This window comes from Nerophis ophidion, linkage group LG02, assembly GCF_033978795.1.
Source record: "Nerophis ophidion isolate RoL-2023_Sa linkage group LG02, RoL_Noph_v1.0, whole genome shotgun sequence".
NCBI lineage: Eukaryota > Metazoa > Chordata > Actinopteri > Syngnathiformes > Syngnathidae > Nerophis > Nerophis ophidion.
In genome coordinates, this window is record NC_084612.1 from 17226981 (window position 1) to 17240440 (window position 13460).

General features: G+C 40.9%; 1 protein-coding gene across 2 annotated transcripts; it reads right to left on the reverse strand.

Annotated features, from left to right (window-relative positions):
• Positions 1–1374: 1374 nt before the first annotated feature.
• ddias (DNA damage-induced apoptosis suppressor) lies at positions 1375–12932 on the reverse strand. Of its 2 annotated transcripts, none has more exons than XM_061878275.1 (5): positions 12523–12932; positions 12253–12414; positions 12091–12199; positions 7795–8093; positions 1375–5375 (listed from the first exon to the last, which is right to left on the reverse strand). In XM_061878275.1, exons 1-5 carry the CDS (start codon positions 12702–12704, stop codon positions 4337–4339), a joined length of 1791 nt encoding a protein of 596 aa, XP_061734259.1. In that variant the 5' UTR covers positions 12705–12932; the 3' UTR covers positions 1375–4336. The 2 variants fall into 2 exon arrangements, with proteins under 2 accessions (XP_061734259.1, XP_061734267.1); XM_061878283.1 differs by lacking the exon at positions 1375–5375 and adding an exon at positions 6780–7211 and having other exon boundaries at positions 12523–12930.
• Between the last annotated feature and the right edge of the window lie 528 nt (positions 12933–13460).

The window sequence follows — 13460 nt, forward strand, 5'->3', positions numbered from 1 at the left end:
ACTTCTTCACAAATGCAGTGATGGTCAGCCGAGAATGCCTTTGGACAACAGGAAGTGCGCGAACTATATAAGTACAAAAAAGGCCTAAATATTCCTGTAAAATAATCTAACCATGCAATGGAATAGATCCCTATACTTCAGGGGTCACCAACGCGATGCCCGCGAGCACCAGGTCGCCCGTAAGGACCAGATGAGTCGCCCGCTGGCCTGTTCTAAAAATAGCTCAAATAGCAGCACTTACCAGAGAGCTGCCTCTATTTTTTTTTATTGTATTTATTTACCAGCAAGCTGGTCTCGCTTTGCTCAAAATTTTTGATTCTAAGAGAGACAAAACTCAAATGGAATTTGAAAATCCCCAAAAATAATTTAAAGACTTGGTCTTCACTTGTTTAAATAAATTCATTTTTTTACTTTGCTTCTTATAATTTTCAGAAAGACAATTTTAAAGAAAAAGTACAACCTTAAAAATGATTTTAGGATTTTTAAACACATGTACCTTTTATATTCCTTCCTCTTCTTTCCTGACAATTTAAATCAATGTTCAAGTACATTTATTTTTTTATTGTAAAGAATAATGAATACATTTTAATCAAGTTCTTCATTTTAGCTTCTGTTTTTTCGACAAAGAAACTTGTGAAATATTTCTTCAAACTTATGAATAAAATTCAAAAAAATTATTCTGGCAAATCTAGAAAATCTGTCAAATCAAATTTAAATCTTATTTCAAAGTCTTTTGAATTTCTTTTAAAATGTTTGTTCTGGAAAATCCAGAAGAAATAATGATTAGTCTTTGTTAGAAATATATAGCTTGGTCCAATTTGTTGTATATTCTAACTAAATGCAGTTTGGATTTTAACCTATTTAAAACATGTCATCAAAATTCTAAAATTAATCTTAATCAGGAAAAATTACTAATTATGTTCCATAAATATGTTTTAATTTGTTTTAAAAAATATTCGAATTAGCTAGTTTTTCTCTTAATTTTTTTCGGTTGAATTTTAAAAAGTAAAAATTGAAGATACCATAAACTATGTTTCAAAATTGTATTTTCATTTTTTCCCTCTTTTAAACCGTTCAATTAAGTGTTTTTTTCATCATTTATTCTCTACAAAAAACCTTCCGTAAGAAGAAAAAAAATGCACGACAGAATGACATACAGAAATACCCATTTATATATATATATATATTTATTTATTAAAAGGTAAATTGAGCAAATTGGCTATTTCTGGCAATTTATTTAAGTGTGTATCAAATTGGTAGCCCTTTGCATTAATTAGTACCCAAGAAGTAGCTGTTGGTTTCAAAAAGGTTGGGGACCCCTGTACTACACAGTTCAGTATCGATTTGATACCAAGTAAACACAGAGCTAACAGATTTTTGGGGACATTTTTTTGTCTTTATTAGTTGATCATGGTTAGAATCAGAATACAATGGGGCAAACATTATAATACTTTTATATACAACACAACTAACTGTATAAACAAACATATTAGGCAATAAATACAAGAAACAAAATAAGTATACAAACGCAAAGCTACTGGCTCTCAATTTAAATTATTCTGTCTTTTAGCCCCCCCAAAGCCCTCCTGTGCCCACGTACAATATTTACCAAGTTTATGAACAATATATGTCATGTTTAAACATAACAGATATTTGTGAAAATACCAGCCAATGGAAAAATATTGCACGTACCATGTCATTTATTGTATCATTATATTCCTTATTTATCAGCCTAAACATATAAACAACCACTGTATTATTGAAGTGTTCCTACAAGTTGTAAGTTTACTTGTCAGCTTTGATTGCAATGTACTGTTTACTATAAACCCAAATAAGTCTCTCTTCAGATCAGACATCTGCTTTATTGTTGCTTCTGTTCAATAAAATCACTTACAAAATCATCAAGCAGCATGTGATCACAACTCCCATGCACTTTAAAAGTTCCATTTCACTTCCTCAAACAGTCAAGGCTGTAAGGCAGGCCTGGGCAAATTAAGGCCGGGGGGCCACATGCGGCCTGTTAAGCTTTTCAATTTTTGCCCGACGGACATTCCCAAATATATTTTTTAGATCTTTAAGATGGAAACTGTATCTGCCATTATGATGTGCAGTGATGTTTTCTTATGACCGTAAGTCTGTGGTTGGAATCTGCGCTTATGGATGATATACCAGGTACTATGGTAATCGAATTAGTTACTATGGTAATCTACGTCACATCAGATCAGATGAGGCACCAAGCAGTGTGGGCGGGAAGCATTTCCACAGACGCAGAAGCTTTTCACAACAAAGTTCTAAAGCTTATGATATATCAGATGTATCAGATTGTAGGTGGGTTTATTTTGTACCCTTCGTTCATTTTTCACTGTTTGTTGAATTTTTGTTGCGTTTCACTTAATTTTAACATATGTCAATCGAAAGGGGTTGTGACATTAATATTTTGTCAATATTCAGTGTTTAATTGTTCATAGAAAAATGTAAAATTCCATTACGTTTTTTAAGGCGGTCTGTAATAACGTTTTTAGCATTCAATCAGACATTATTGTGAAGTTTTGTATTAGCGTCCCTAAAAATAGATATACCGGCCCCCAGACACAGTTTTTTCTCTAAATGTGGCCCCCCGAGTCAAAATAATTGCCCAGGCCCGCTTTAAGGGATTAAAAGTGCGGCGTGCATATATATATACATATTTTTTTAAGAAACTAATTTTCCATGGGATAGTACAATCTGGAATTTGACCAACATGTCACAAAACTTGCAGTAAACTTAGAGAAAATCTAATTATTTCTTTGGCCTTCATCCAAAAAATTTGACCGACTAAGAGGCTAACGCAAAAAGAAAAAAATGTACGCAGGATGTATCTGTGTTGGCCCTGCGATGAGGTGGCGACTTGTCCAGGGTGTACCGCACCTTCCACCCGATTGTAGCTGAGATAGGCGCCAGCGCCCCCGAAAGGGAATAAGCGGTAGAAAATGGATGGATGGATGGATGTTTTGTTTTTTAACTTCTCTTTACACTGGACAGAAAATAATGTTACAAAGTGAGATATGCAAAATTTTCCGTTTGACGGACCAGAGTTTTTTTTACATCTTATTTTTTATTTTTGCAAATGCAGTTAAAAATGTTAGAAAAATACTCAAAACATTGCTTGTGCAGTTAAAAATATGAAAACTACAATTTGACTCTCGAACTGATTACAGATGATATTATACCAGGGATGTAACGATACAAAAATGTCATCACGGTTATCGTGACCAAAGTGATCATGGTTATAATTATTGCTGTATTACTAAATGTGCTCAAATAATACTTATACACACTGAAATCTTTTGAACACGTTTTTGTTTTAAATAACTATAATGAATACCGTTTGAAAACATTATTTTGCATCTTTTGGGTTTCTTATGAGTCAACGATAGGGATTTAGTCTCTCACAAATTATCTGCTTTAATGGCTAAGCATTTATTGTTTTAAGTATTATTACTGGCAGGAGTTGTGGCATCCTAGTTTGTTCAGCAGTCTTTGAACACCTCTGTCTTTTATTACTCGGACTATAGAACAATCACTCTGTAGTAAGTGAGCACAGTTTGTAGTTCAATGTGAACAATTGAATATCCAGCAATCCACCCGTTTCTACCGCTTGTCCCAATATCTCAGTTGCTTAAACAGTAATGTGTTTTTAGAAGTTTGGATTGAGGGACAAGCGGGAGAAAATGGATGGATGGATGAATTGGGGTATGTAGTTTCTTAATGTGGAAAGATGTTAATGCCTCTCGCTTTCACGTTAACATTTAAGTTAGTGCAAGTCAGTCCGTAAGTTTATTAAAGTGCAGTTATCAATCCACATTTTTCAATCATTTTAATTTAAAACGGTAATACTAACCACCAAAAGTTTTACCACAATTATCATTAATAATGTTTGTTTTATCTATACATTGTACAACTAGAAACATTTCATAAAAATTCTGGTAAAAATGATCAGTTATTAATATTATTGCTCAAATTTGCTAAAATATACATGTGCTTCATTCGCAGTCCTCTTTACAGGCGTAAAAATACCTTTATTTGCCTTCTGCCAGGTTTTGTTCTACAACTTCTAGCTAAGCTTGTATCTAGTTGGTTTAAAACATAACATTTTTTGTGCACCGGACACTAAGACAAAATTACATTTTAAAAAAGGTAAAAAAAAACGATCTAAAATTATGTGTACTGCTTTATCCCAATTTCATTAATATTTATGGGGAAACTGATTAGGAATATGAGCAACCCAGCAATTCAGTGTTACAGCTTAAAATAAATAAAATTATTGTTTCTACACGCCATTAAAAGTCAGCATCTTTCAGACAGAATCCGAGAACAGATCTCTGGACCAATCGCAAGCTTCCTCCTGCGCTGCCCTCTCAATGCCCCCACCCTCTAGTGACCATGCAGGAGTTGGACCCAACAAGATTCTTTTACAGTAGCGTCCATGCGGTGACGTTTTATCCGGAGAGCAGTCTGCTTTGACGTGTGTCGCAGCAGGAGTGGGCGGGACAATCAATTCGCTGTCTTCTAAATGGCTCCAAACACTGGAGTCACGTTTTTGGGTTTTTGGGGTTGTGGGGATTCTGTAATGTTTCCAGGAAGGCATTTTTGAGCAGATTCTGGTAAGTGAGGATGATGATGATGATGGGTCTTTTTTAACAATGGGAGTGGACTGAGAGCATGGGATAAAGTCAAGAATTTGAGTGAATGTGTTTTCAGCTGGTGGTTTCAGACATTTTTGAATTATTTTTTGAACACGCGAATGTGTTAAATTAGGCTGAGCTTTCTCTGATTTGAAACTAAACAGATCATGTGAACAATTGTAGTCATCACCTTGCTCTTCATCAGTGTCACCACCAGATGACTGTACACTTGTGTCATTGATGTCCGCTAACACCCTGGACCTGCCTACTGATGTCTTTGTGTCACGCGGATTAACAGAAGAACATTTAGAGGATAGGGGAGTTTCTGTGTTGAAATATTTGTCCTCCTCACTCAAAAATTGTTCCAGACTTTCAGAAAAAGGCAAATCCTCCCACACCAATGAGCTTGAAGTGGTTGAATCATTCAGTTGGGGAGAAACTTTCTGCTCAAAGCTGAGCCAAGGAGGCGTAGAAGAATTCAAACAGTTCAGGACATTGCTGACTGATGAATATTCAGCAAATGAACTATTTTTTTCCTCTTTAGTGTTACAGTTCACATCGCAACCTCTCTCCACCGGACCCCCTGTTTGCTCCTTGACATCACAAGTGCTCGGATCTACTTCCTGCTCTTGCTCAGCGGATGAAGTGACCAGTCCCAGCGATTGTTGCAATGGCGGCGTTGGAGTGAGAGTGCTGTCATGGTACTGTGATCTGTGATGAGAAGAAAAAGTGACTAATGTGATGTCAATATTTGCATGAACACTTAAATGATAAATGGGTTGTACTTGTAGAACGCTTTTCTACCTTCAAGGTACTCAAAGCGCTTTGACACTATTTCCACATTTACCCATTCACACACACATTCACACACTTGCATTGGCTTTGCCACAAGTAAATGGTTGTGACAAAGTGCAAACAAAACAAATTGTAGGTAGGTGTTACAGATGTGGCGAATCAGCATCGGATGTTTTTTGTGGAAAATTTGTAATCGGCCTTTAAATACCAATCCCAAAAACAATCCACTCCCCGCTGAAACTTTGGCTGACAAAGCCAGCTAGCAGCTAACTATAATAAATAAATAATAAATAAATGGGTTGTACTTCAATAGCGCTTTTCTACCTTCAAGGTACTCAAAGCGCTTTGACACTACTTCCAAATTCACACACTGATGGAGGGAGCTGCCATGCAAGGCGCTAACCAGCACCCATCAGGAGCAAGGGTGAAGTGTCTTGCTCAGGACACAACAGACGTGACGAGGCTGGTACTAGGTGGGGATTGAACCACGGGCCCAAGGGTTGCGCACAGCCACTCTACCACAGCGCCACGCCGTCCCAATGACAAACACATTTCGGGAGAACACCCGCACCGCAACACAACACAAACACAACAGAACAAATACCCAGAACCCCCCGCAGCACCAACTCCGGGACGCGACAATAACATCTAGGGCTTTTTAGAGCTCATTGAGCAACTGCACACACAACAACAAGGAGATGAAACAGAAGAACGAAAAAGAGACACGGCAACAACGAGTAAGAAAAAGAAATATGCTTGCAAGTTCCAAAATGATTGGAAAAAATAATTTAAATTAATCAAGGACAGAGCGAAGGGGAAGGGGTATGCTGCCTTCACCTCAGGCCCCCCCTCCCACCCCCCCATCTGCCTAATTCGTATCTCCATACATTGTGTGGAGCCGCTATCCAAGTTAATCTAGTGGCAAAAAAAATAAATTTCTGACAAGTATTTGGGTAGCACAATATAGACAATATATCCATCCATCCATCCATCCATCATCTTCCGCTTATCCGAGGTCGGGTCGCGGGGGCAACAGCCTAAGCAGGGAAACCCAGACTTCCCTCTCCCCAGCCACTTCGTCTAGCTCTTCCCGGGGGATCCCGAGGCGTTCCCAGGCTAGCCGGGAGACATAGTCTTCCCAACGTGTCCTGGGTCTTCCCCGTGGTCTCCTACCGGTTGGACGTGCCCTAACCAGATGCCCGAACCACCTCATCTGGCTCCTCTCGATGTGAAGGAGCAGCGGCTTTACTTTGAGTTCCTCCCGGATGGCAGAGCTTCTCACCCTATCTCTAAGGGAGAGCCCCGCCACACGGCAGAGGAAACTCATTTCGGCCGCTTGTACCCGTGATCTTATCCTTTCGGTCATGACCCAAAGCTCATGACCATAGGTGACGATGGGAACGTAGATCGACCGGTAAATTGAGAGCTTTGCCTTCCGGCTCAGCTCCTTCTTCACCACAACGGATCGGTACAACGTCCGCATTACTGAAGACGCCGCACCGATCCGCCTGTTGATCTCACGATCCACTCTTCCCTCACTTGTGAACAAGACTCCTAGGTATTTGAACTCCTCCACTTGGGGCAGGGTCTCCTCCCCAACCCGGAGATGGCATTCCACCCTTTTCCGGGCGAGAACCATGGACTCGGACTTGGAAGTGCTGATTCTCATTCCGGTCGCTTCACACTCGGCTGCGAACCGATCCAGCGAGAGCTGAAGATCCCGGTCAGATGAAGCCATCAGGACCACATCATCTGCAAAAAGCAGAGACCTAATCCTGCGGTTACCAAACCGGAAACCCTCAACGCCTTGACTGCGCCTAGAAATTCTGTCCATAAAAGTTATGAACAGATAGACAATATAAACAATATTTATTTACTGTATATATATATGTGTGTGTGTATATATATATGTATATATATATATACACACACACACAGTGGGGCAATAAAGTATTTAGTCAGCCAAAAATTGTGCAAGTTCTCCCACTTAAAATGACAGAGGTCTGTAATTTTCATCATAGGTACACTTCAACTGTGAGACAGAATATGAAATAAAATCCAGGAATTTGTCTTTTTTGTTATTGCTTACAAATCCCGTGCATAACCAAAAGATGTAAAAAGTAGTACCAGCAGATGGTACTTTTTACTTTTGTTTAGTTATTGTGTACTATTGACTTTTTTTTTGATCAAACAACTATGTATATAAAAAATAAATAAAAATAACCTAGTTTGAATGCCGTGTTTCAACTCTGTTTATTTAATGAGATGCTCCTGTTTCATCCAGTGAACAACCAACTTATCTATTGGAGGATATTGTTTACGTTGCATTCATTACCTTGGCAGTGGGTGTGATATAAGATGAGAGAGCATGACGTGACTGAAGCTGCTGGCTGGTGAATCTTGCGGAATCAAGGGGGTAGACGAGATCGTGCAGGACTTGTTGGGATCAGTAGAAACCCGCCGTTCTACTGTTCTCCGAAGAAGTATACGATAGTAGCTAATGACAGAGCAGCCTTCCAGGCCTGTGGCTTTGGGGGAAATCATCTGAGTTGCAGTGAACTGGGCCATGTCCTTAGGACCAGAACCACTTGGAACATGATCTTCTGACCACGGACAACTTTGAGAATTTGTCACCTGCAGAGCACAGAGAATAGGCTCAAACATTTTGTGTTACATCTCAGTCTCAGAAATTAAAAACTTTCTTTTGACCGTCAGACTATTTTAGGACTAGTTATGTGGTTGGCGGAAAAAAATCTGTATTTGTGCATAGCTAAACAGAGGAAGGAAAAATTGATGTCACTTCATCATGTCTCAAGTGTAAGGATGAGTACCTTTCACATTAAAATCGATACGGTACCAACTTTTGATACCGGTTCCTTAATGGTATTATTTTTTGGTACTTGTGTGTCTCTAAATGTGTTGAGAAATGGTTATTTGTTTGAATTTTTGTAATTCAAAGATGTCAGATGACAGCAGTGTATAAACCAGGGGTCCGCAAACTACGGCCGGATTCGGCCTGCGAGCGTCCAAAATCCAACACGCGGGAAGTCCCAAGTTTAAAAAAAAAAAATAATAATAAATTGGCCTCCCTGCCAAATTGTTTTAACTCATTGCGGCCTCCGAGTCAAAAAGTATGGGGACCCCTGGTATAAACTATGGTGTGTAATTATTGCCATTAAGTTGAATGTGGGGCTTCACGGTGGAAGAGGGGTTAGTGCATCTGCCTCACAATACGAAGGTCCTGCAGTCCTGGGTTCGAATCCAGGCTCGGGATCTTTCTGTGTGGAGTTTGCATGTTCTCCCCGTGAATGCGTGGGTTCCCTCCGGGTACTCCGGCTTCCTCCCACTTCCAAAGACATGCACCTGGGGATAGGTTGATTGGCAACACTAAATTGGCCCTAGTGTGTGAATGTGAGTGTGAATGTTGTCTGTCTATCTGTGTTGGCCCTGCGATGAGGTGGCGACTAGTCCAGGGTGTACCCCGCCTTCCGCCTGATTGTAGCTGAGATAGGCCCCAGCGCCCCCCGCGACCCCGAAAGGGAATAAGCGGTAGAAAATGGATGGATGGATGCAAGTTGAATGTGCCGGTCTTTTGTTGAGCCCTGCAAAGTGTATTGTATTTATTACACACCAGATATTGATTGTAACGTGCATCTTAGCTGTTTTGATTACCAAAGAGAAGGTGTTTAAATCGCCATGTAAAATCACAAATACGATTCTTCGGCATGTCTATAACAAACCCAATGTACATTTTTGAGCATTATCCAGCATCGATTTAGCACATTTTGAAAAGTGGAGCCTTACTGTAATGTTAGGTAGAGTTTAGAACAATAATATTCTCCAATGCATCGCAGTTAGAACGTGGGTGATTGATAAATCGATGCACAGACATCCAAACGTCAAATAATTACATATTCAAGTAATACAGACGGCTCAAAAATGTGCCATTAATGCTAATGTTATCTAAACATTAGTTGTAGGTTTGTTCTAAAAAGAACAACATTATACAAATTAGAATTTCACCAAGAGTAAGATGCAGTCTCATTTAAAGCTACTATGTTTTGATTAAATAAAATAAAAACGAATGCAGCTGAGATAGGCTCCAGCGATCCCCTGTGACTCCAAAAGAGACAAGCGGTAGGAAATGGATGGATGGAAAAACTTGTTTTGAATTATGTCTGTGTCATTGATATTATGTCATTTATATTCAATGTTGTTTTTTTTAAAAAGGGGTGAAAAAATCAGAAAAAATTGCAAATTGACTTTTATGTGGAAAAAAAAAATCTGATTTTATTTTTAGGCCATATCGCCCAGGCATACCCTGTAAGGCAGATTCATCAATGGCAATACGCTGAGAAGGAAGCCACAACCACGGAAGAACCATTCATCCATTTTCTACCGCTTGTCCCTTCTGGGGGGGCGGGGCGTGCTGGAGCCTATCTTAGCTGCATTCGGACGAAAGGCGGGGTGCACCCTGGACAAGTCCAACCCTCATTGGGACGGCGTGGCGCAGTGGGAGAGTGGCCGTGCGCAACCCGAGGGTCACTGGTTCAAATCCCACCTAAAACCAACCTCGTCACGTCCGTTGTGTCCTGAGCAAGACACTTCACCCTTGCTCCTGATGGTTGCTGGTTGGCGCCTTGCATGGCAGCTCCCTCCATCAGTGTGTGAATGTGTGTGTGAATGGGTAAATGTGGAAGTAGTGTCAAAGCGCTTTGAGTACCTTGAAGGTAGAAAAGCGCTATACAAGTACAACCCATTTATCGCAGGGCCAACACAGATACACAGACAACATTCACACTCACACACTAGGGCCAATTTCGTGTTGCCAATCAACCTATCCGCAGGTGCATGTCTTTGGAAGTGGGAGGAAGCCGGAGTACCCGGAGGGAACCCACGCAGTCATAAGGAGAACATGCAAACTCCACACAGAAAGATCCCGAGCCTGGGATTGAACTCATTTTCAATGTCTTTTTATCTTTGTACTTGTCATAATCCTTTTGAATGTGTTTTACACTTTTCTCAACAGACCATCTACGTGGCGCAGTTGAGAGAGTGGCTGTGCCAGCAACCTGAGGGTTCCTGGTTCTATTCCCACCTTCTACCAAGCTAGTCACGTCCGATGTGTCCTTGAGCAAGACACTTCACCCTTGCTCCTGACAGGTCGTGGTTAGGGCCTTACATGGCAGCTCCCGGCATCAGGGTTTGAATGTGTGTGTGTGTGTGCATGTGTGAATGGGTGAATGTTGAAATAATGTCAAAGCGCTTTGAGTACCTTGAAGGTAGAAAAGCGCTATACAAGTACAACCTATAACCCATTTACAAGCGGCTTTTTGACCATCTCTTCAGGATGCCCCATTTTGTGTGCTGTCTTCTTTACTTGGCTCTGTCACGCCAGATTTCTTCCCCCCTACAAAAACCTTCCCCCCGGAAGACATTTGGTGTGACAGCCCCTCTAATGCCTGAAGGACCCCAATGAGGGCGTGACAATACCAAATTATATGACTCTTAAGGGTTACAGCTGCAAAATTAGCGAAGCAAAAATAGCTTGAAAGGTTAGCATGTTGGAATGTGAAGTGACTTATATTTATATAGCGCTTTTCTCAAGTGACACAAAGCGCTTTTTTACATAGTGACACCCAATATCTAAGTTACATTTAAACCAGTGTGGATGGCACTGGGAGCAGGTGGGTAAAGTGTCTTGCCCAAGGACACAACGGCAGTGACTAGGATGGCACAAGCGGGAATCGAACCTGCAACCCTCAAGTTGCTGGCACGGCCACTCTACCAACCGAGCTATGCTATATTTTTTTCCTCACCGTTATTTTTCACCAATGACAATCAGCCAATTATAATGCTTTTAAAACAGGCAGCTGTGTGGGCTGCTTTAAGCAAGTTATATGACTCTTAAGGGTTACAGCTGCAAAATCAGCAAAGCAAAAATAGCTTGAAAGGTTACCATGCTGGAATGCTAATATTTTTTCCTCACCGTTATTTTTCACCAATGACATTCAGCCAATTATAATGCTTTTAAAACAGGCAGCTGTGTGGGCTGCTTTAAGGTCCTTCCACCTTCATTGGAGTCCTTCAGGAATTAGAGGGGCTGTTACGCCAAATGTCTTCCAGGGGGAAGGTTTTTGTAGGGGGGAAGAAATTTGGCGTGACGGCTCCACTTCTGACTGCGTATTCTCCCCGTCGGCCTTTCATATCTGACAGATATAAGTCAGAATAATATCCGTCCATCCGTAAATGTTCTACCGCTTGTCCCTTTCACGGTCGTGGGGTGTGCTGGAGCCTATCTCAGCTGCATTCGGGTGGAAGGCGGCGTACACCCTGGACAAGTCGCCACCTCATTGCAGGGCCAACACAGATAGACAACATTCACACTCACACTCATGTTCACACACTAGGGCCAATTTAGTGTTGCCAATCAACCTATCCCCAGGTGCATGTCTTTGGAGGTGGGAGGAAGCCGGCATACCCGGACGGAACCCACACAGTCACAAGGAGAACATGCAAACTCCACACAGAAAGACCCCGAGCCTGGGATTGAACTCAGGACCTTCGTATTGTGAGGCACATGCTCTAACCCCAGTTCCACCGTGCAAAAATGCTCAGAAAAGTTTTGTACCTTTATACGAAAGACAAGACGTCTGCCGACAAAACTGTCCTCGACCGCCTTTGCCAGCAATTTGGATCTGATTGAAGCTTCTGACGGTCCGTCCAAGTTCTCCACCAACCTACAACAACACAGATAAATACCAAAGCTCTCAACGTTCCTAATTGTGCTCACCTTTGAAACTCTGTTGCATGGATGCCAAAGAAAGGGTTCAATGAGCTGCCAAATACTGTGACTCCAAATATTCTTCTGTCTCTGGTCACTCTTAGGGAGAGGCGATATCGGTACTTTAGTTGTTCCTTTAAACAACTGTAACCACATTTAAGGCATATGTATCTGCCGTAGGGACACACATAAAACAAAAAGATGAATTCAACACGAACTAATTTGTCAAGCAATGATCTCAAGATACATCACTTCACTGTTGATTGTTTTGATGCTTACCTCGTTGGGTCCTGCGTCCTAACATCCATTCTGGTAAAGCAGCCTCCACAGCAGGGATAAAACACACAAGCATCTTGGGGAAACAACACCGTACAGTCCACCAGAGCTCGCCGAAAGGACATTTTTATCTCCCTGCGGTTGAATGCTGAGCAAATGCTAGCCGCTATGCTATTAGTTCGCATGCTAAAGCTAACAAGTCAAACATGTCACTGTTTATGTTCATTATGCCGACTCGAGGCTTTTTCATTCCCGTGAATTGTGTATATTAAAAAAAAGTTTAAATTGACGTTAAATAAAAGTTAAAAACTCACATTGACTTAAGAAGGCGTATGTTGACTACTTTAAGTTTTCTTCCGCGCTTTTTGTTGACTTTATGAAGGTGCGTGCGTGCGTGGCGAGGTCGCCCCCTCATGGAGTCTACCGGTAGTACATCAACACAAGGCTTTCATATACAGTATATTGTATGAGATTATCTATAAATACAGTATTTGTGCAATAAATGTTTCCATTGTGATACAATATGATAGGATGGGTGGGGTTTGTGTCTTTTTGGACACACTTTAAAAGTACTTATTGTGTTGTGTTATATGCAGTTCTTATGTTGGCAGTCTTGCAATAAAGACCTGAAAGAAACAATGCTGTGTTTCCTGCATTTGCCACATTGGTGACCCAGACTTGATCCACAATAGTAGCCTATAGAAAATGTTGATATTTTATAATATTTTCTTAATATTTGGTGACAAATATTTCAAAAAAATGTGCGTATTAATAGTCCAGTGCAATCACATAGTATTTACAGCATCCATCCATCCATTTCCTACCGCTTGTCCCTTTTGAGGTCGCAGGGGGTGCTGGAGGCTATCTCAGCTGCATCATTCGGGCGGAAGGCGGAGTACACCCTGGAAAAGTCGCCGTCTCATCACTGGGCCAACACAGAT